At 38.0% G+C, this 23,262-nt stretch overlaps 1 protein-coding gene across 1 annotated transcript in view; it reads left to right on the top strand.

The window, feature by feature from the left end:
- LOC150079959 (bridge-like lipid transfer protein family member 3B) overlaps positions 1–23,262 on the top strand; it is a 208,838-nt gene that overhangs the window by 103,024 nt on the left and 82,552 nt on the right. The window contains exons 10-12 of the mRNA XM_090384043.1: positions 1,810–2,015; positions 9,111–9,477; positions 15,305–15,411. Of these exons, the coding sequence (XP_090240169.1) occupies positions 1,810–2,015; positions 9,111–9,477; positions 15,305–15,411 (680 nt within the window). The remainder of the gene's footprint in view (positions 1–1,809; positions 2,016–9,110; positions 9,478–15,304; positions 15,412–23,262) is intronic.

Here is a 23,262-nt window from a genome sequence, read left to right as displayed (position 1 = left end):
ACCACATCATATAAAACAGTTTATTAAAGTACAAAATATGTCTTTGCTACGAATACGTTGCGTGAATTTCCAAAAAAGGGGGGGGGACAAAGATGGCTACTGCTTTTACTGTTTCACATCAAGACAGTAGGTGAAAAAATGCCTCTCATATTTTGCATATGTTTTTATAGATGCACTAATATGTTTATGTTGAACATCATTTAATGAAGATAGTCTTTCAATTTCATTATTTGTTTTTGTAAGCAGCATTAATTTTCATATTAATGCTAGTACATTTGCAGGCAGTGTTTTTAAAATTTATGCCAATGAAAAAGCCTAGAATACAAAATTTTCAATCTTTATTATGTAATAATACTATTTAGATAATTGTAATTCATAATAACATACATAATTTTTCCTGCATCGTATGACACATTAATTCCTTTTATTATTATTATCACTGTGGAAAACATTCTGTAATGCCATTGGGCTTGATTTGTATTAAAAGTTTTCTGTATTTTAATTTGTAAAAAGTGCTGTGCTTGATTAAAAAAAAAAGGTAAATGGTTTTTCAAGAGCTAGAATTTCATTCTGTTATATTGGTCAGATGACATAAGTGGTTTTGTCACTTATATAGAAAGACCTGGGTTTAGATCCTTTCATTTACCAGAGGAATTTTTAAAGACTTTTTTTTAGTTTGAATTAACTGATGTCATGGGGTTTATACCACAAGTTATTCTGTATATTCACTCCCCTACCACCTCTGCAGACATGTAAACCAACCTAGAATACACAGTTACACACAGAAATGCAAAAGGCACAGAGGTTAATGAGAACCCACTATATTAGTTTGTATAATATCTCAAGGATGTCTGGGAACTTTGCACCTTCATCAGGCATCCCTGAAGAGTTAGTTGTTTCAGATACATTTACTTTAGTCACAGTGCACCAATTCATGTGTTTATCGTGAATTGCATCTGTGCAAATGCACATTCACATGCCATTCTGTTGTGTGAACTGATAAACCAAAAATAACATTTTCTGAGATTGGTCTACATCCCTGATGAAAAGGCTTTTAAAAAAAAAAAATTTTGGATTTGAGCCCAAACCTCTTCAAATGAGTAGAAACTGGTTAAGTAGAAGCTGTCATGGATGACAGTATAGTACAGAGGTGGCCAAGCTTAGTAACCAAGAGAACTGTAGGGCCGACCGGGCTAGCCGGGTGAGTAAAGTGCCTGCCTGGCAACCCAAAGGTCGTGGGTTCGATTCCCGCCTCGGGCTTGGATCAAAGTACTACAAAAACCTTGGGAGGTGCATTATGGCCACAGAAGCCTATGCGCCAACAACTACCAAAAAAAAGAACTGTAGGATGATCTTTGAATGCTTGTGAAAGTCTCAAGCATTGAAAGTGCATATGTGTCTTTTATTAAATAAAATTTATGTACATAATAAACTTAAGGAACTCCACTAAAGCGGGCACTAAAATCCAATTTTGCACTTGGACCCACAAGAGTTTGCTTTACTACTGTTGTTAAACATGAAATTGGAAAAAAAATGGTGATCATTTTCTTATGCATGCTTGCTAAGGGTTGTTTAAAATTCCAAACAGATGTGTTTGGGTTGAATGTGTGCCTTTCTAGTAGTGAAACATTGCACAAATGAAGGCACAGTAATTTTTTCTAAGAGTTTTTTCATAAGGCAAGATACAGTTGTTTGTTTATTTCTGTATGAATAAAAGTTACAAACATTTACTTGCAAAAGTACATGCCAAAGAAAAGCTAGTTATTTAGATTTCTTTCTAATTGGCTTATTTTTGATATATTTTTTTAGTTGGGATTCGTGATCACTGGCTTCGTTATAATGAACCATCATCAGGCAGGAATGCATGGGTGCAGCAACTTTTATCACTGTTTTATGATAATCTTCAGGTAAAATCACAAACAGACCTTCATCTTGCATCAAATAGTTCTCCAAGTAAAATTGAAAGTCCTAAACATGCCTCTCTGCACAGAGCTTCACCTCTTTCTGTTTCTGTGGTAAGAAAATCAGATTATTTCTGACATGATTTATATGAAATTGTGATATTTGCTGTTATGGTAAACCTATCATAATCATTAGTATTAATTTTGATATACCCTCCTTTTTATTTATATAATTAATAATTTCAAGAGAAAAAACTGAAACAATATAACATCGGGTGTGACTTGCAGATTAAAAAAAAAAAACAATTTCTGCAATGTGTGCAGAAATGATAATGTAGTTCAGCAGACAAGCACTATTAGAGTAAATCTAATTGTAAGTCCCTCAAGACTTGTTTCAGTTTTTTTAACATGGCTTTTGTTTTTATATTTAGTCATAATGATTAAAGCCTATTTTGCTCAATCATGCTATTTTTATGTTGTTTTTGTTTTTTTAGTACTTTTTATATTAGCTTATGTTAGTATTTTTAATTTTTTTTATTGTTTTCTGCAGCATAATTGCTCTACTTGAATTTTGCAGAATAAAGAACTTTGATTGAAAATTATTCCTTCCAAAACTTCCTTGTAGAAAATAATTTGTCTCATCTAGTATAACTGCTTTATAACTGACCATTCGCTAGTAACCTTATTATTGTCAGGTTTGATCCCCCCTTTGTGAATTGGGGATACTTTCGCACATCTCCGGCGCCTCCCTAGCCAGGTGGGAAGGAGCAGCAGTGCGTAGCACACGCTTCTTGATTAGACCGAGGTTCGAACCCGTCACCACCAAATACGGAGGATGCGGAAAGGTCAGGGATGACCACCGCATATCCCCGGAGCAATATGGCCTTAGTTGCTAATGCTCCTAAAAAAAAAAAAATCGCACATCTCCAGTCCATCCCTGAATCCAAGGATGCTCTCATAATTATGGCTAAGGGTTTTCTTACTTCCTTTGCTGTCTCCCTTAATATAACTGGATAGATCCCATCCACTCTAGCTGCATTTCTTATGTTTAACTTAAATTTCTCCTCTACTTTCCTCTTAGTTATTACAATATCACTTAGCTTCCCTGTTAGAGTAGATGCAAAATACTCATTGCTTGTCAGCTGCCTGAGCAGGATCATTAATAGTCGAACCATCTATGTTAAGTTGACCAATCTGATTCATCCCCTTCCTTCTAGAGTTTACATAAGTAAAGAACTCTTTGCTCTTTTTCTTTGCATCCTTTGCCAAAGATTTCTTGTAATCTGCCTTCAATTGCCTGACCTCCTTTGTGACTTAATTATAGACTAGCTGATATCTACCATAGGCTTCTGTGTCACCCAATAATTTATATGCATCCCATGCACTTTTCTTCTCTGCCACGAGTTTTGTCAATTCATCTGACATCCATTTAGGCCTATACCTTGAAGAATATTTCTCACTTGGTATTAATAGCCTATTGGCTTCTATGATTAATTCCCTTCCATTTAGAATTTGTTGATTGTAACATCATCAGTTGGTTCTACTGTATATAATTTAAGAACTCTCTGAGATCACTGTAGTCACCTTTACTAAAGAAAAACCCCCTCTCTTTGATGGTAGTTACATCTTCAAGTAAATCCCACATCAGTACACTGTGATCACTGCCACCTAGTGGTTCTTTTATCTGCAGTTTCTTAATGCATGAATAATCACTGCTAATAATCAGATCAAGAGTATTACTCCATGTTGTTGCCTCTGACATCATATCCAATAAGCCAAGAAGCCACTGTGTGTTGACACAAATATTGATCCACTTTGAACTGCACATGTAAAAGAATTGTAGCTGATATCTGAATAGTCTTTCCTGATTATCTTCAGTATCTTTGCTATTATTTCTGTTTATTGTACTATTAAATTATATAATTAAAGCAGTTTATGGCCTTTAAAGCCTCATAGTTTGTGAATTTACTGACATATTTTGGATGTTGCAAAAGCATCATTTTATTAATGAACGCATTATAACATCTCATTTAAAATCCTTCACAGTGAGTTGACTTGTCATGCACTTTTGAATAAATAATACTTCTCCAGTAGAGAAGACTATTGTTATTTATTCTGTTTTCAGTGCTACCATTCAGATTACACAGTTTTGTGAATTATTATTCCCTCATTGGTGGGCAGATAGGAACTGTGAGTATAGGCATAGGCAACCAAGAAGTGAAATATTTTCACAATAAGGTGTAGGAAATTAACTAAAGCAGTTTGACTTCAGTGCCTCATACTGCAAGAATTTGCTAACATTTATTGGGCAATGAATGTAAAAGTATCATTTTAATATGCAATAAATAAATTCACAAAGAACACAAAGTTTTCGAAGTTTCCTTGTGAATTTACAATAGTCTTCTCTACTGGAAAAGCATTATTTATTCAAAAGTACATGACTAGACAATTTGTGAAGGATTTCACAATATGAGATATTTTAATAGTGATGCTGACTTTGTTTGCATTCTTTGTGAATTTACTTTGTATTAAGATGATGCTTTTGCACTACCCAGTATATCTTAGTAAATTTTCTAATGTAAATAGCCTCTTTTAGTTTTCTTTTGGTAAAGTCTCTTTCATTCCCCAATGAAAAAGATTTTTACAAATATAAGCATGACCTTCAATTTCAGTAATTTTATTTTTACCTTTATTAATATGTTTTATGTGGATAGAAGACAAGTTTATAAAAAATATATATGTGAATGCAGTAAACTATACATTGGTGAAACATTTCTTAATTAGCAAGAATAAGGAACCTAAAACTTATTAAAAAAGTAATTATAAAACTTCTGAAATTGCAGACGATATTTATAAAAGGTCTTTTAAAAAATATTTTTAACTATCATGGGAAATTAGAGATTTTGGTAAAAAATAAAAATAACAGAAACCATTTACATTAGAAAATTTAATAATTGTACAATAAACAGAAATAGCATAGCGATATTGAAGTAATTTGGGTTGTATTATTCAAACATCAGTTATAATAATTTTACATTTGTAATTCCTAGTGGCCAAATATTTATCAACACCATGACAGTTGGCTTATTAGATATGATTTCAGTGCCCTGCTGAAATATATATATAGACGGTTTCATGTATTATTTTGTTCCTTGTCTCTTATATATTAAGTATCAGCGCATGTGAATAAGGAATGTACAATGGAATCAGTATAACATAATGCTAAAAATAAACCAATTTTATTATCATAGTGTAATTGTGTAGATAATTCACTTTCTCCTGATGGAAATAATCTACGAAGGCAATCATGCTATCTTTTAATACCATGATTAAAGGAAATCACAGAATTTTTTGTAGTTTGATTCTTTCAAAAATGTTTCTTTTGACTGAACTTTGTGTATGTTTTATGATATTAAAACTTTTAAGTGAAGAGAACATGAGCAGCACATTATTTGGGAATATAATTAATTTGATGAGTATTAGCATTAGCATCAGCACATGATACAAGAAAGCAAGTTTATATAGCATCAGCCAAAAAAAAAAAAAAAAAAAAAAAAAACCACCCTTATTTCACCCATCCCCTCACTCCAAATGTTTGTCAAGTTCTGCCTTGAATCTATTTAAGCTATCAACTTCTACAACGTCAGATGAAAGTTTGTTCCAGCAATCAATCACCTGCTGGCTAAAGAAAAACTTCCACACATCTATCCTACAACCGTCTTTACTCAGTTTGAATTTATGCCCTCTCAGGTGATTATTCTGAGCAAGAGGAAGAACCCCATCAGCATTGAGCATGCTGAAACCATTTAAGGTTTTATACACCTCAATCAGATCACCTCGCAGGTGCCTAGTCTCCAGACGCTATAATTTGCAAAACTTAAGCCTTTCTTTGTAAGTGCAACCCTTTGTTCCATTCACTAATCTTGTTGCCCTTCTCTGTACTCATTCCAACAGCTCTACATCCTTCTTAAAATGAGGCCTCCAGACCTTTATACGGTGCTCAAGGTGTGGCCTGACCATTGCCTTATACAAGGGGATAATCACCTCCTTATCCCTGCTAGAAAAATTCCTCTATATCATTGACAAGACACCATGAGCTACTCTTGCAGCCCATCTGCACTGCTCAGAAAACTTCATATCTGCCTGCACAATTACTCCCAGGTCCTTTTCATTCTCTACCACTGTCAGTGTGGTACCACAGAGTTGATATGTTACTCTGGGATTACTGCTTCCCATATGTAGTACTTTACATTTGTCAATGTTAAACTTCATCTGCTCAACTTTTCTAGATCCTGTTGCAGCAGTGTACTGTCATTAATAACCCTGCCAACCTTCGTATCGTCTGCAAACTTGGACATTAAACCTGATATACCATCATCAATATCATTTATAAATACAGAAAACAACAATGGACGCAACACTGAACCCTGAGGGACTCCACTAATAACATTAGTCCACCTTGAGCAGTGTCCATTGATTACCACTCTCTGCCTTCTCCCACTCAACCATCCCTTTATCCATAGCAGCAATTTGTCTCAAATGCCACACTGCTCCAATTTGTGCAGCAGTCTTCCGTGTGCAACAGTATCAAAGACTTTTCTAAGATCCAAATATATGATATCAAAGTTATTCTTTGCATCCAGTTCCTTTGTGACTACATCAGAGTATCCAATCAAATTAGTCAGACAAGACTTCCCCTTAACAAACCCACGCTGTGTCCGAGCTATAACTGAAGTTTTGTCTAGATGATCCTGCAATGCTTCTTTAACCAGTGCCTCCATTAATTTCCCTGGAACAAAAGTGAAACTAACAGGTCTGTAATTACCTGTCTCCCCCCTTTGATCCTCCTTTGTGGATTGGGGTTACATTTGCACATCTCCAGTGCATGGGTACCTCCTCTGACTCCAGGGAAGCTCTCATAATTATGGCTAAGAGCTTGCTTACTTCCTTTGCTGCTGCCTTTAATATAACTGGATAGATTCCATCCACCCCAGGTGCCTTTCTTGTGTTTATCTTCAATAATTTCTCCTCCACTTTACTTTCAGTTATTACAAGATTATCTAGCTTACTGTCAGAGTCGAATACACCTCTGGCATTCCCCTCCCTGAATAACTCCTCATGTGTGAATTTCGATGCAAAATATTCATTCAGTTTGTTAGCTACCTGAGCAGGATCATCAACAGTTGAACCATTGGTATCAAGTGGACTAATCTGATTCATCCCCTTCCTTCTAGAGTTTCCATAAGTAAAGAACTCTTTGCTGTTTTTCTTTGCATCCTTTGCCAAAGAGTTCTCGTAATCTGCCTTCGTCTGCCTAACCTCCTTTGTGACTTGGTTATAGACCAAGTGGCGCCTCCATAGCCAGGTGGGAAGGAGCAGCAGTGCGTACCACACGCTTCTTGATTAGACCAGGGTTCAAGCCCGTCACCACCAAATATGGAGGATGCGGAAAGGTCAGGGAATGACCACCGCATATTCCAGAGCAATATGGCCTTAGTTGCTAATGCTCCTAAAAACCAAACAACAACAACAACAACAACAACAGACCAAGTTACAGCTTATATCTATCATAGGCTTCTGTGTCACATGTTAATTTATATGTATCCCATGCATTTTTCTTCTCTGTCACATGTCTAATTAGTTCATCTGACATCCATTTAGGCCTAAATCGTGAACAAGATTTCTTTGCTGGTATGAAAAGCCTAGTGGCTTCCAAGATTAATTCTTTGAATACTTCCCATTTTGAATTTGCTGTTGGTAACATCATCAGTTTGTTCCACCGTAAAGAATTTAAAAACTGTCTCAGACCACCGTAGTCACCTTTACGAAAGCAAAAACCCTTCCCTTTACCCCTGATGGTAGTTACTTCTTTGAGTAAATCCCACTTCAGCACACTTCGATCACTGCCACCTAGTGGTTCCTTTATCTGCAGATTCTTAATGCATGAAGAATCACTACTGATAATCAGATCAAGAGTATTACTCCCTCTAGTTGCCTCCCGAACATGCTGCTGTAGAAAACAATCATCCAATAAATTCACAAAAGCCTTGCTAGTGAGTGACCAACCTACAAATTTCAATCAATATCCGGGAAATTAAAATCCCCCATTATAAGACACTCTAATTTACTGGCCCACTCTATTTCTCTGCACAACTGCTCATTATACTCATCAGATTCATTAGGCCTATAACACACACCTACTCTCATTTTTCCTTTCCCAGTGCTTATGTCACACCAAACAGACTCAACATTGCATTGTCCACCAACATCAATTGGATGCACTTCCTTAGATTTTATGTGTTTCTTAGCTAACAGCATAACCCTCCTCCCCTCTTGTCCTGTCTATCCTTTCTGTACACATTATTATGTCTGTTTAACACCATGTCTCTGATATCCCAAATATATGTGCCTTTGATGTCTTGACTAGCACTTCAAGCTCATCGAATTTATTAACTATACTCCTAGCATTGATGTACATGCAAGTATACATGCACCTGTTTCTACTCTTAGTACCCTAACACAGCCCATGTATTTACTTTTTCCACTATGACTCCTAGCAGTCCTGGAAATTCCCATTGCCTTGCTTTCCAGGCTGCTGCCCAATTGCATTTCAATAGAAGTATTGCAAGAATCACTTTTACCTCTGCCACCGGCTACCGTTAATCTATTAGTCCGTGTATCCCCCCAAGCTAGCAGTTTTCCGACCCACCTAACTCTGCCTTGATAGCATCAGCAAATATTCTTGCACCCTTTCTATTTAAGTGTATCCCCTCCTTGTAGAAGCCTGATGAAGCAAATTAGAACGCCAATAGAACCAGATTTGTAACCTTTGTGAAGTACCTTCAGAAAGGTTACAAATTTGCCCAATATCCAGAATTATCAGTAAACCAAATAGATGTGCAGTATTTCTAGATTCTCTTTGGAATTTATTCTGTATATCAGAAGTACAAAACTTTTTGTTCCTCCACCTCTGCCACAGTCACAGACCTAGTAGTATGTCAGTTTCACTAATGTCACCAAGAAAGAAAATAGTTGATTTTCACCCAGATGAACAGGTATCTGTGCCAGTCAAAAATTGCCAGAAGTCTGACCATTGTTTTCTTCAGTTATGTTGTTAAAAACTATGTAATATCCTTTTCTCAACAGATTAATTCTAAAGCTACTTGCTGATGTGTTAAATTTTTTATTATCTCATTTTTCTTTCATTAGGCCGGAACTAATTCTGTTTCTGGTTTTGAAAATGCTTCTGAAGAAAAGCAAACTTTAGTACGTAAGTCAAGCACTGCAAGTTGTTCAAATTCTGAAGCCCAAACACCAGATATTAGCCGACAAAGTAGTGTAGTACAAAGTAGAAAATCCTCAATGCAATGGAATATTAAATATTTGATGGCCAGTTGCTTTATCCTTCGCCTTGAGGATTTCACAGTTTACAAAGTTTCCACTTCCACAGCATCAAAAAAACACTCACTAGAAAAATTCATGTCATCAAACAGAAGTCTACACCTGCCACCAGATATGAAAACCATGCACATGGAAATGACTACTTATTATCTTCCTGGAGAGATGGATTTACCAGGTATGTTGATTATTGTTTCTAACTTGTGTATATGCACAAAATCACTATTTATTAATGAATTAGAGATAAATTAGTTAATAGCATAACATTTGTTCAAATAAGAGTCAAGCACAAATATAGTTTTTTGAAATCTGTGACAAGTTGCGTATCAAATCACTTAAAAATCTTTTCACAGAAGTTCAGTAAGGGTTAAACAGTCAATTCAGAGTACTGAACTGATTCTGAATCTTACCCAATGCACATTGCCACTAGACTCATGGTTATTTTTTCACATACTGCTGTTATCTTTTGTCTAAAGTAATAGTAATCTATGTGGGATCACACAAAAGATGCAGTTAGTTCTCTTCATTGCATTTACTCAAATGTCAATTGCATTTACTCAAATGAAGTGAAGAGAGCAACTCTTTATTTAATCCATCTTTGTAAAGTTTGTTTAATTCAACTTTAAGTGGTAGAAGATGGCATTCTGGAGTAATTTCTATAGTTTTGAATCTTTAAAACCACAGATCCTGTGGATTGTTTCTTAACTGCTGATGTTCCATTAAACCTCTAAACAAATAAAATCTTCCATATCAATTAATGGTATGTCATTTGTGAAGTGTCATTGTTGACTGGAAATGGGGATTAATGAGACATATTCATAAGTGGCTGCTTTATAAGTATTTAAATTTAAGATAAATGATTATCCCCCTGAAACTGGCACCTCCTTAGCCAGGTGGGCAGGAGCAGCAGTGCATAGCACACACTTCTTGATTAGACTGGGGTTCGAGCCCGTGACCACCAAATACAGAGGATACGGAAAGGTTAGGAAATGACCACAGCATATCCCAAGAGCAATATGGCCTTAGTTGCTAATGCTCCTAAAAACCAAATAACAACAACAACCCCCTGCAACTGCTTGCATTTTGGGGGTGGGGAGTACCTACTGCCAGTGGGTACTAGGGTGCTGTTGTCTGTATTTCTGTTTCAGTTAACTAACAAATAACAAATATTTGTGCATTAAGAATTTGCAGATTGGAACCATTGGGTGGCAGTGATATCAGTGTACTGATGTGAGAGTTACTTAAAGATATTGCTACCATCGAGGGTAAAGGGATGGGGTTTTGCTTCCGTAAAGGTGATACAGTGGTCTCAGTCAGTTTTTGAATTGTATACAGTGAGACAAACTGATGATGTTACTGGCAGAAAATTCTAAATGGGAAGCATTCAAGGAAGTAATTGTGGAAGCTACTAGGCTTTTCATACTGATTAAGAAATACTGTTCAAGGTTTAGGGATGTTAGATGAACTAATGAGACTTGTGGCAGACAAGAAAAATTCATGGGATGCATATAAATCAGACAAGATTTATATGCATCTCATGAATTGGTCAGACAAGACTTCCTTGTTAAGGAAGTCTTGTCTGACCAATTTGATTGGATACTATGATGTCACAAAAGAACCAGATGCAAAATATAATTTTGATATCATATACTTGAATTTCAGGAAAACTTTTGACAGTGTTGCACATAGAAGACTACTGAATGGATTAGATCAGTATGGTATTAAGGGTAAGTTGCTACAATAGATAAAAGGGTGGTTGAGTGGGAGAAAACATTGAATGGTAATCAATGGACACTGCTCTTCGGGGACTAATATTATTAGTGCAGTCCCCCAGGGGTTGGTGTTGTACCCACTGTTGTTTTGTATATTTATCAATGATATTGATGAAGGTATATCAGGCTTAATGTCGAAGTTTACAGATGATACAAAGGTTGGCAGGGTTGTTAAAGACAGTAATGGCAGTGTGATACTGCAACAGGATCTAGAAAATTTGGGCAGATGGGCTGAGAAGTGGTAACTGAAGTTTAAAATTGACAAATGCAAAGTACTGCATATAGGTAGATGTAACCCCAGAGAAATGTACCAACTGTGTGGTAATACACTTAGGGTGGTAGAAAATGAAAAAGACCTGAGAGTAATTGTGCAGTTGGATATGACATTTTCTGAACAGTGCAGACAAGCTGGCAGATCAGGTCATGGGGTATTGTCAGTGATATACAAGGATTTTGCTAGTAAGGAAAAGGAGGTGATTATCCCTTTGTATAAGGCAATGGTCAAGCCATGACTTGAGTACTGTATACAAGTCCCGAGACCTCATTTTAGGAAGGATGTAGAGTTTGCTTGAGCGAGTACAGAGAAGGGCAACAAGATTGGTGAAGGGAATGAAAGGGTGGTCTTACCAAGAAAGGATTATGTTCTGTAAATTGCAGCATCTGGAGACCAGGCACCTGCGAGGTGATCTGATTGAGGTGTATAAGGCCTTGAATGGGTTGAGCAGGCTAAATTCTACTGGGATTCTTCCTCTTGCTCAGATTACAAATCTGAGGGGGCATAACTTCAAATTGAGGAAAGACAGTTATAGAATAGGTGTGCCAAATTTGCCTTTAGCTAGAGGGTAGTTGATTGCTGGAACAAGCTTCCATCTGTCATTGTGGAAATTGTAGCTTAAATAAATTGAAGGCGGGAATGGATGTGTGATTTTTTTTTTTTTTTTTGGCAGATGCTACATAAGCTTGCTTTCTTGCATCACATGCATCTGCTACTACTACCATCTGCAAAAGAGCTATGGATGCAGAAATGCAAGTTTAATGCTTTTTAAATGAAGCAGTATTATGTGTAATGCTGTAATAATAGCAACAAATGGGCTAGGCTTAAAAATGAGCAGGTAATCAATTATTTTAAAACATTTAATTTAATGTTTTATGCTCTACAAGAATGGATTTCAGAACTGCTAGACATGGCTGATGCCGACTGGGCTAGCCAGGTGAGTAAATTGCCTGCCTGGCAACCCAAAAGTCGTGGGTTTGAATCCTGCTTCGGGCTTGGATAAGAATAAAATGGAAAAACTTTGGGAGGTGGATTATGGCCACAGAAGCCGATGTGCCAACAACTAACAAAAAAAAAAAAAAAAAAAAAAACATGGCTGATATAATTAAGATTTAAAACAATTTCAAGTCACAATCAGCATTGAATGATTTGAGATAATTTTATTAAAGAATTATATAAAGCATCACACTCATTGTAAAATGGTACATTCCACAATGGGGTAGATACATTCCCCCTGTAGTGCAGCTTATATTGGGACTGGAAGTAAAAAATATGAAGTGCTTCAAGCCTCAAGCTTAGGAATAAATTGTGTAAGCAATGAGTAATGCAAAGATTATTCCAAGGAGGGAGGAGGAGGTTAGGATTGTCATGCTGTTTAGTGTTTGGCAAGTGCAGATAGAACAAAATTAGTGGTCCTAATATCCCCTCTTATTCTGCATTGTGGTCTTCTAATGTCAGACTTGCTCACATAGCATACCTCTGTAGTGCAGGCATTTTGTACAATAAACAAGGCCATTTCATAAAAACCAAGGAAAATATCTTCATATTAATGATGATGGATTGTAACATCCTAGGGGAGGATGCTGCAACCCTAACTTTGTAAACACCCCAGATAGTGGGGGAAATGTGTACTATATGAAAACTCAGTACTAAGGAAAACCTTGTTGTGGGTAAGTATCACAGCTTGCAGTCCAAGCCTATCCACAATATAAGGATGCGCATGCTTTGGATAGACTTGAACTACCCATGATATTGTGCTCCATTATCAATATGGTTTACTAGAGCCTGAGGAGGATATCCACATCTTGCAAGATCTATCTCCACTTTAGAAATCTCCTCCCCCCCACCCGAGTTCAATGGAACTGTTAGATAACCATGCCTGCTTAAATAGGGCATTAGCAGTTCTGTAGGTGCCCAGGAGCATGTACAGAGGTAAATTTATCTAACAGTGGGCAAGCATTATTTGTGAATGACTGTGAACACATAGCACTTAACTTCACCAGAGCCTTATGGCAACAGGCAGATTCTGACTGGAGCACCCATAGCAGTTCCCTGAATCTGAGAGTATGACATGCCACCTACTGTACTTTTGAGCATTGTATTTTTTTTTTTTTTTTTTTTTGAACTGTTCAACAGCAATCAAAGTAGAAAAGCACAAAGTAATTTACTGATATTAGTATTGGAAAAATGATGCAAGGATGTAAGCTTATAAGAAGTATATTTAAGGAAATACACTTGCACATTTATTGTTAACAGCTAGAAAGGGGCACCAGTCTTCTGAGTTTCTGTCAATAGGCCAGGAACAACATTCTACATCCAGTAGCATAATTAAGATATTGATGTACCAATTTATAAATGGAGGTTCCCCCCTCAGCCACCATCACCAAAAATAGGGCAGTGTGACATCTCTTATTCCTGCCTGTGGAGATCGATGATGGGAATTATGACTGACAACCCTGTCACACTTTAAATTTACATGCCAAGCTCACCTGACTTTCATCTATTAGACACAGAACTTTGAAATTTGACGGTGGGAGAGAGACCCAGCATAAAGTAATAAAGTATTAAACTGGGTATTTTCTTGTGAGAATCATACATAGTGGAAACCATCCAGTAATATGATATCAGCAAGTTGGAATTTTTACACAGGTATTTTCACTTTATCATGTGGCTCAAAGAGAATTCTTTATGGACTGGCTGTACCAGAAGATTGTGTGCTTGTGTCTGCTGTGTGTATAAAATGTTGCACCTAACTTTTGATTTTGCAGGCAGCATCTAGATCATAAGCAGATTTGTCAAGAAAAGTCACTGAAGAGGTAAATAAAAAAATGAATGAGGGAGGTATGTTTTTGCTGCTAGGGGAAATAAAACCATAGAAATTTACCTTTGGGCAGCATTAGCAAGGGCACATGATGCAAGAAAGCAAGCAAACCCCCCCCCCCCTCTCATTTCACCCATCCACTCGCTCCAAATGTTTGTCTAGTTCTGCCTTGAATCTGTTTAAGCTATCAATTCCTATGACGACAGATGGAAGTTTGTTCCAGCAATCAACCACCTGCTGGTTAAAGGCAAACTTCCACACATCTAGCTTACAACTGTCTTTCCTCAATTTGAATTTATGCCCTCTCAGGCGATTATTCTGAGCAAGAGGAAGAATCCCATAAGCATTGAGCATGCTCAAACCATTCAAGGCTTTATACACCTCAATCAGATCACCTCGCAGGTGCCTATTCTCCAGACACTGGAGAATAGGCACCTGCGAGGTGCCTATTCTCCAGTGTCTGGAGAATAGGCACCTCGCAGGTGCTTATTCCAAATTTCCAAAACTTAAGCCTTTCTCCGTAAGAGCAACCCTTTGTTCCTTTCACTAATCTTGTTGCCCTTCTCTGTACTCGTTCCAACAGCTCTACATCCTTCTTAAAATGAGGCCTCCAGACCTGTATACAATACTCAAGGTGTGGCCTGAGGCCTGACCATTGCTTTATACAAGGGGATAATCACTTCCTTATCCCTGCTAGAAAAATTCTTGTATATCATTGACAAGACACCATGCTACTCTTGCAGACCATCTGCACTGCTCAAAAAACTTCATATTTGCCTGCACAATTACCCCCAGGTCCTTTTCACTCTCTACCACTGTCACTGCAGTATCACACAGTTGATACTTTACTCTGGGGTTACTGCTTCCCAAAATTCATGTTGAAGATCATTGGAATAAATTCCAATCAACTAAATTGTCTTTGCCCTTTTCTGTGTATAACCTTTTTATTTAAAAAAAGTTCACTTTCAAATTTATATATTTTTGTAACCACAACTAAAGTGGGAAGCTCTTTATTTCATAAAACTTAAGATGTTTTAACATTTTAATTCCCGTTCAGAACAAAAATTTGAAAAATTCCAAAAAAGGTGAAAACAATTATTTTGCATCTTATTATATGTGTTATGTTTACCATTTACAGTTCCATCTTCCAACCTCTTCTTCCATTTTGGGCCCATGCAACTCATTTTGGACATTCCTACAGTGCTGTGGGCAAATGCCTTTCAACTGAATTTGCAGAAATGTCTTGTGAGTATATTTAGCTTTCTATTGTAGTGAATATTATAAGAATTAACTGTGCTACATGTATTTTTGAGACATAATTTAATACATTTAATCAATAATGAGATGTGTATAATTGCAATAACCAGACATTTTGGAGCATTGTGGGTCCTTTTTCTGTGGTTAAAAGTTAAAATTCACACTGACACATTATTACAACATGTTGGAACCTTGGCCAAGATGATTAGATCTCTTTTAAGAAGCCTACAGCGCAAGGTAAGAAACTCTTTTTATTGCCAACTGTGCCAAACATATGGTGATATGGTTATTCTTTGTAACTGACTTCCATTCCATCCTTGTTGAGAAGGCTATGGATTGGCACCAAGGCTGGCAGTTGCACTGATGTTCTTTGCTCTTTGACTAGGTGTATATAGTTATCTTATAAGTTGTTTCTTCTGCCCTGTTGTTAATGAAGAAATTGTTGTATTTGCTCAGTGGTTATATTTATTATCATAGAAGAGGGTTAGCCATGCTGAGGGATAGCTAACCTGTCCATATTCTTGTTAAGAGTATTATATTTTTGTATGTGAAAGTTTCCAGGAACTCTCTTTTTTTTTTTTTTTTTTTTTTATGGTGATCTATGCTGAGAACCTTGAGTTAAGAGATTTTGAAAGCATTGTCCTCTGTAATGGTGTGATACTCAGTATCTCTACTGTAGGCATCCATTCATTCCTGATATGATTGACATGTTCATCAGTTCTTATTATTATTGGCATCTCCGTAGCCAGGTGAGCAGGAGCAGTAGTGCATAACACATGCTTCTTGATTAGACCAGGGTTCGAGCCCGTGACCACCAAATACGGAGGATGTGGAAAGGTCAGGGAATGACGACCGCATATTCCCGGAGCAATATGGCCTTAGTTGCTAATGCTCCTAAAAACCAAATAACAAACAAAAAAACAGTTCTTATTTGTAGTTTGTGGAACATCTGCCTGACATTTACATACTGCTATTTCCTGAATTCATTACCAAGCCCATCAAACCTTATGTTTTGAATAATGAAATTTATTTAATGCAATATTATATTCATCATATTATTTATATGATGAATCAGTTATATTAGAGATGCAACGATGTCTGCAATGAACAGTCTAAATTATCCCCAATTTTCTAACACCCAAGTTTAGTGTAGGTTTTTTATTTTATGTAAATCCCAAACATGAGAGATATTAGAACCTATAGTACTTAGTACCGTACTTGGGCTGGAGGTTGAGAAGACAAAAGAAGATATTTGTCGACATTGGACTTGAACTTCTGTAGACTGTAATTTTCAGGAAATACGTATGAAGGAAAGTTGTTCTAGAAAACAGCAATTGAATGGATAAATGAGGAAGATGAAAAGTTGGTTCTGTGAGTTTGAACTTGGACAGTAAATGTATGTTGGCTGGTGGTGGCATGAGTTCGGACTGTTTTGAAAGAAAGAGCGGGAATTATAGAAGCCAATTCAGAAGAACAGTGCCCATGTAAATATCTGTAGAAGAGGCATGCAGCAGAAACAGTATGTCTATGAGACAGTGAGTGGAGAGACTGTTAGAGATGAATCATTAATTAACCTAACTGCCCTCTTCTGAACAGAATCAATAAGCCTGAAAGAGGTTTTGGCGGAACCACCCCAGATGGGGGAACAATATTCCATGGTAGGGCGGATTTGTGATTTGTAAAGAGCGTTTGGAAGAAAAGTAACGGTGAGAGCGAAAGAGAAAACCAAGTTCTTTAGATGCAAAGGAAGCAATATTTGTAATGTGCTTGCGCCAAGAGAGATTAGAAGTCAGGGTAATCCCCAAAAGAGATATATCATTTTGCCTAGAAATCGCAGTGTTGCCAAAGATAAGCATAGGAGCGGAAGAATCCTTTTTGCGAGATATAAGACAAGACTGAGTTTTAGAAGGATTGAAATCAACTAAGTTGTCTTTGCTCCACTGGAGAATTACCTGGAGATCGGCATTTAAGGAATTGGTAGCAGATTTCAGAGAAGTTGATGCTGATTCAGCAGGACAAGGTTTCTCAAAATGGAAAGTGGAATGCAATGTGCTATCATTGACAAAACTATGGATAGGATTTCCAGTCAATGGAAGAAGGTCATTAATATACAAGAGGAAAAGAGTGGGAGAAAGAGCTGAACCTTAGGGGACACTGGCATTAGTGGAGAAGTTATAAGACAGAGAGCCATCTACCATCATCCTCATTGAGCAATCAGAGAGAAAACTGGATAACCAATTACAATAAACAGTTGGCAAACCATAAGATGGAGGCTTCTTTAGAAGACCTTTATGCCAAACACGATCGAAAGCCTTCGAGATGTCTAGATCAACTGCTTGTGTTTCACCGAACTTTTCCATTGAATTAGTCCATAAATGGGTAACATAAGCCAGAATATCACCAGTGGATCGACACTGACGAAATTCGTACTGGCGATCGTTGATCAGACGAAAGGTTTCTAGGTAGTTTAAGAGTTGGCGGTTAATTGATTTCTCCATTACTTTAGAAAGAGTAGAAGTAATTGCAATAGGACGATAATTGGATGGGAGGGATTTGTCACCCCTTTTAGGAACTGGCTGGATATGAGCAAATTTTCAAGCAGAAGGAAAAACACCTTTGGAATAAGAAAGTGAAAAAAAGGCGGCAAAGAAGAGGAGCACAGGATTTGAGAACAGGAGAAATACCATCGGACCTGGAGCTTTCTTACCATCAAGATTCGTCAAAATCCTTCTGACATCCTTTTGACGAAGACCACAGAAGGCATTGAATGGAGCATGTTGGGAATGGTGGGAGGGGTTTTACCAAGATCATTAATACATGAGTTGGAAGAAAAATGGGATGCTAGCAGGTCAGCTTTATCCTTGGGTGAAGTGACAACAGAACCATCTGGTTTGGACAGAGATGGGAAAAATTTGCGGCCAATAGCTTTGGCAAGAGACCAGAATGCGCAGCTATCATTAGGGCAAAAAGCAAGTTTTCTACTCTTAGCTTGTTCAAACTCTAGTTTGGACTGATTAATAACTGATTGATACAATTGTTGCGAGCTTTGGTGTTGACAGAAAATGAAACTGAAGAATTAGAAACAAGCCAATTATGATATGGAACGTTCTTCTCTAGAACAGCCTTAGCACATTTATTGGAAAACCAATGTTTAGATAAAGGACAAGATTTTAAAGTGGAGTGTGGGATAAAGGATTCCATTCCTGCAAGAATAATTTCACTGACACGATCTGAGCATACAGTGATATCAGAAGTTTTGAAACAGTAATCCGGCCAAGGAAAAGAAGAAAAGAAATCTTGCAGGTCATCCCATTTTGCATTCTTGTAATGCCAAACAATACGAGGTTGGGAATAGCCACGAGATAAAGGCTCCATTGGGGAAGAGACAATCACCAAGTTGTGATCTGAGGTGCCTAAAGGATCTCTCACTTCGACCATGTACTTAGAAGGGTTGTTTGTGAGAAAAAGATCAAGCGTGTTGGCTGTATGATTAGGATTGTCCAGTATTCGTGTAGGTAAATGAACAATTAGCATTAGCATTAGTAGAGGCATTTGATGCAAGAAAGCAAGCTTATGCAGCATCAGCCAAAAAAATAAATAAATAAAAAATGACCACTTCCACTTCACCCCTCTGTTCGTTCGAAATACCTGTCCAACAGAGCCTTAAACTTATTTAGGCTATCAACTTCCACGACAAGGGATGGAAGTCTGTTCCACCAACCAACCACCCGCTGGCTAAAGGCAAATTTCCTCATGTCTGTCCTACATCTGTCTTTCCTCAATTTGAATTTATGCCCTCTCAGGTGATTATTCTGAGCAAGAGGAAGAATCCCATCAGCATTGAGCATGCTCAAACCATTCAAGGCTTTATACACCTCTATCAGATCACCTTACTGGTGGCCGAGTGGGTAAAGTACCTGCCCGGCAACCCAAAGGTCGCGGGTTCGATTCCCGCCTCGGGCTTGGATCAAAGTACTGCAAAAACCTTGGGAGGTGCAATATGGCCACAGAAGCCGATGCGCCAACAACTATCAAATCAAAAAAAAAAAAAAAAAAAAAACCTTGCTGGTGCGTAGTCTCCAGACACTGTAATTTGCAAAACTTAAGCCTTTCTTCGTAAGAGCACCCCTTTGTTCCATTCACTAATCTTGTTGCCCTTCTCTGTATTCGTTCTAGCATCTCTACATCCTTCTTGAAATGAGGCCTCCAAACCTGTATACAGTACTCAAGGCCTGACCATTGCCTTATACAAGGGAATAATCACCTCCTTATCCCTGCTAGAAAAATTCCTATATATCATCGACAATACACCATGAGCTACTCTTGCAGCCCGTCTGCACTGCTCAGAAAACTTCATATTTGCCTGCACAACCACCCCCAGGTCCCTTTCATTCTCTACCACTGTCAGTGTAGTACCACAGAGTTGATACGTTGCTCTGGGGTTGCTGTTTCCCATATGTAGTACTTTACATTTGTCAATGTTAAACTTCATTTGCCACCTCTCAGCCCATCTGCTCAACCTTTCCAGATCCTGTTGCAGTAGCATAGTGTCAGTAGTGTCCTTGACAACCCTGCCAACCTTTGTATCGTCTGCAAACTTGGACATTAAGCTTGATATACCATCATCAATATCATTTATAAATACAGAAAACAATAAGGGACCCAATACTGAACCCTGAGGGACTCCACTAATAACATTAGCCCACGATGAGCAGTGTCCATTGATTATCACTCTCTGTCTTTCCCCCCTCAACCACCCCTTTATCCATAGCAGAAATTTGCCTCCAATGCCACACTGCTGCACAAATTGCAGCAGTCTTCCATGTGCAACAGTATCAAAAGCCTTTCTAAGATCCAAGTATATAATATCAAAGTTATTCCCTGCATCCAGTTCTTTTGTGACCGCATCATAGTATCCAATCAAATTGGTCAGGCAAGACTTCCCCTTAACAAAACCATGCTGTGTCTGAGCTATAACTGAAGTCTTGTCTAGATGATCCTGCAGTGCTTCTTTAACCAGTGTCTCCATTAATTTTCCGGGAACAGAAGTTAAACTAACAGGTCTATAATTACTTGTGTCGTCCTTTGATCCTCCTTTGTGAATTGGGGTCACATTTGCACATCTCCAGTCCATGGGTACTTCCCCTGAGTCCAAGGAAACTCTCATAATTATGGCTAAGGGTTTGCTTACTTCCTTTGCTGCCTCCTTTAATATAACTGGATAGATCCCATCCACCCCAGGTGCCTTTCTTGTATTTATCTTCAACAATTTCTCCTCCACTTTACTCTCAGTTATTACAAGATTCTCTAGCTTACTGCCAGAGTTGAATACACCTCTGGCATTCCCTTTGCTGAATAACTCCTCATGTGTGAATGTCGATGCAAAATATTCATTTAGTTTGTTAGCTACCTGAGCAGGATCATCAACAGTTGACCCATCGATGTCAAGTGGAACAATCTGATTCATCCCCTTCCTTCTAGGGCGCCTCCGTAGCCAGGTGGGAAGGAGCAGCAGTGCGTAGCACACGCTTCTTGATTAGACCGGGGTTCGAGCCCGTCACCACCAAATACGGAGGATGCGGAAAGGTCAAGGAATGACCACCGCATATCCCGGAGCAATATGGCCTTAGTTGCTAATGCTCCTAAAAAACCAACCAAACAAACAAACAAACCCCTTCCTTCTAGAATTTACATAAGTAAAGAACTCTTTGCTGTTTTTCTTTGCATCCCTTGCCAAAGATTTCTCGTAATCTGCCTTCGCCTGCCTAACCTCCTTTGTAACTTTGTTACAGAACAACTTGTATCTATCATAGGCTTCTGTGTCACGTGTTAATTTGTATGTGTCCCATGCATTTTTCTTCTGTGCCATATGTCTCATTAGTTCATCTGACATCCACTTAGGCCTAAATCTTGAACAATATTTCTTAGTTGGTATGTAAAGCCTAGTAGCTTCCAAGATAAGTTCTTTGAATGCTTCCCATTTCGAATTTGCTGTTGGTAACATCATCATTAGTAATTGCAAAAGCCTCAGCATCTCGACCTGCTGGGTCGGTGTGACTAGAAAACGGAAGCCAGCTGGAGTGGTGAACATTAAAATCACCAAGGAAAATTACCTCACTGTTAGGAATGTTGCACTGGAGAAAGTTATGTTGCAAAGAGAGGAAGTCAAAGAGCTCCAAGTGATTAGTGGAGTTGGGAGAATGGTAGAGACAAGAGATGAATTTGACACAATGAGGTAGAGAGATTTTAAGCTAGAAAAGATCGGAAAGAGGAGATTCCAAATTACCAAGTCTCTGACAGGGAATATTGGAACGGACATATGAAAGGAATCATACAGCGAATAATTTGGCCAACTGAGATGAGCAGTAGTTGAATCAACCGATAACTGAGATTCTGTCAGAAAAAGTACATGGGGTTAGGCAGACTGCAAGTGGAAATGGACATCATTGAGATTAGAATTGAGACCCATGTATATTTGTGAAATGAATTAGGAAGTGTTTGGGAGGTTTAGATATTTTCGCAGATAAGCTTACTCTATTAGTTTGACAATTCATGGTATATTCAATAGTAAGAAAAAGTGGGTGGGACATGCTGTATGAAGTAATGAAATTTTGGATATGGCGTACACATGGTTTGTTTGTTTGTTATTTGGTTTTTAGGAGCATTAGCAACTAATACCATATTGCTCCGGGATATGCGGTGGTCATTCCCTGACCTTTCCGCATCCTCCGTATTTGGTGGTGATGGGCTCGAACCCCGGTTCAAGAAGCGTGTGCTACGCACTGCTTCTCCTTACCACCTGGCTACGGAGGTGCCCGTACACATGGTAAGAATATACCCAGATCCTTGACATAACATGGCCTCAACAATGCCAACCGCATACACACTACTCGGACTCCCTCCAGTCACTATCTGGCAGATTAGAGGTAGCAAGATTATACACTAGCTGATCCAGAAGCCTCCTGGAGAGTTACCAATAGGTTCGGTCCGGTGTACTAACCAGCGGCTAGCCTGCAAACACCATTTTAGAGCTGTACCATCGAAATGTAAGGAAGATTGGATCTCACAACGATGTTCATCATAACCTCAAAAGTCATCAATCATACTGCATGATGGAAGAGATGGGGAAGGGTTGACAGGAACTTAGCTCTGGAGACTAAACATGGGTTCCACCACTTCAAGCCTCCAATAAGCAAAGTGGTGGTATTTCACCGGTTGATGAGAGTCATCTACCACCTAGTACTGCCTGGTAACACAGAGGGGTGGCATTCCTCCATCTGGTGTGGGCGCCATACCTCAACCCCTGCTTACGTTGGTTCACACCTGGATGGTCACCCACTGTGTGCTTGTGCATGGAGGTTATACCCAGGATTACTAACAGCCCCACCATCGTGAAGGTGCAAGCAGAGGATTTGGCTGTCACAGACCATACTGACTTTGCCAAAATTGCGTCCACTTGACTTGAGTGTCACCCGAATATCAGTGTCATCAGCAGTAGTGATCTCCATCCCTTTATATAAAAGAATTAGATAAAAGTTATTTATAAAACCTAAAATTTTTACTTTGCTTAACTATTTTTAAACCATTTTCTGACTGATTGAGTTTTCAAAACAAAATCATAAAATTATTCAGAACAAATTTATATACATTGACGAGGTTTTATTATGTGTTTATTAAATTTAATGTTTAATTAAAATTACAGACTTAATTTTTACAATCTGCCATACAGCTTTTCCAACTTAAATTTTCAGTTTATTTAACCACAATTAATGTTCATTTGGCAGTTTTCATAGTATAAGTTGGTGCTATTGGTCCCTCTAGTGACTGTTCTCATTTATG

Source organism: Mastigoproctus giganteus, chromosome 10, assembly GCF_048544385.1.
Source record: "Mastigoproctus giganteus isolate SK-2022 chromosome 10, ASM4854438v1, whole genome shotgun sequence".
Taxonomy (NCBI): domain Eukaryota; kingdom Metazoa; phylum Arthropoda; class Arachnida; order Uropygi; family Thelyphonidae; genus Mastigoproctus; species Mastigoproctus giganteus.
The sequence above is the reverse complement of the archived record's forward strand: the minus strand, read 5'-3'. Positions and strand labels throughout refer to the sequence as shown.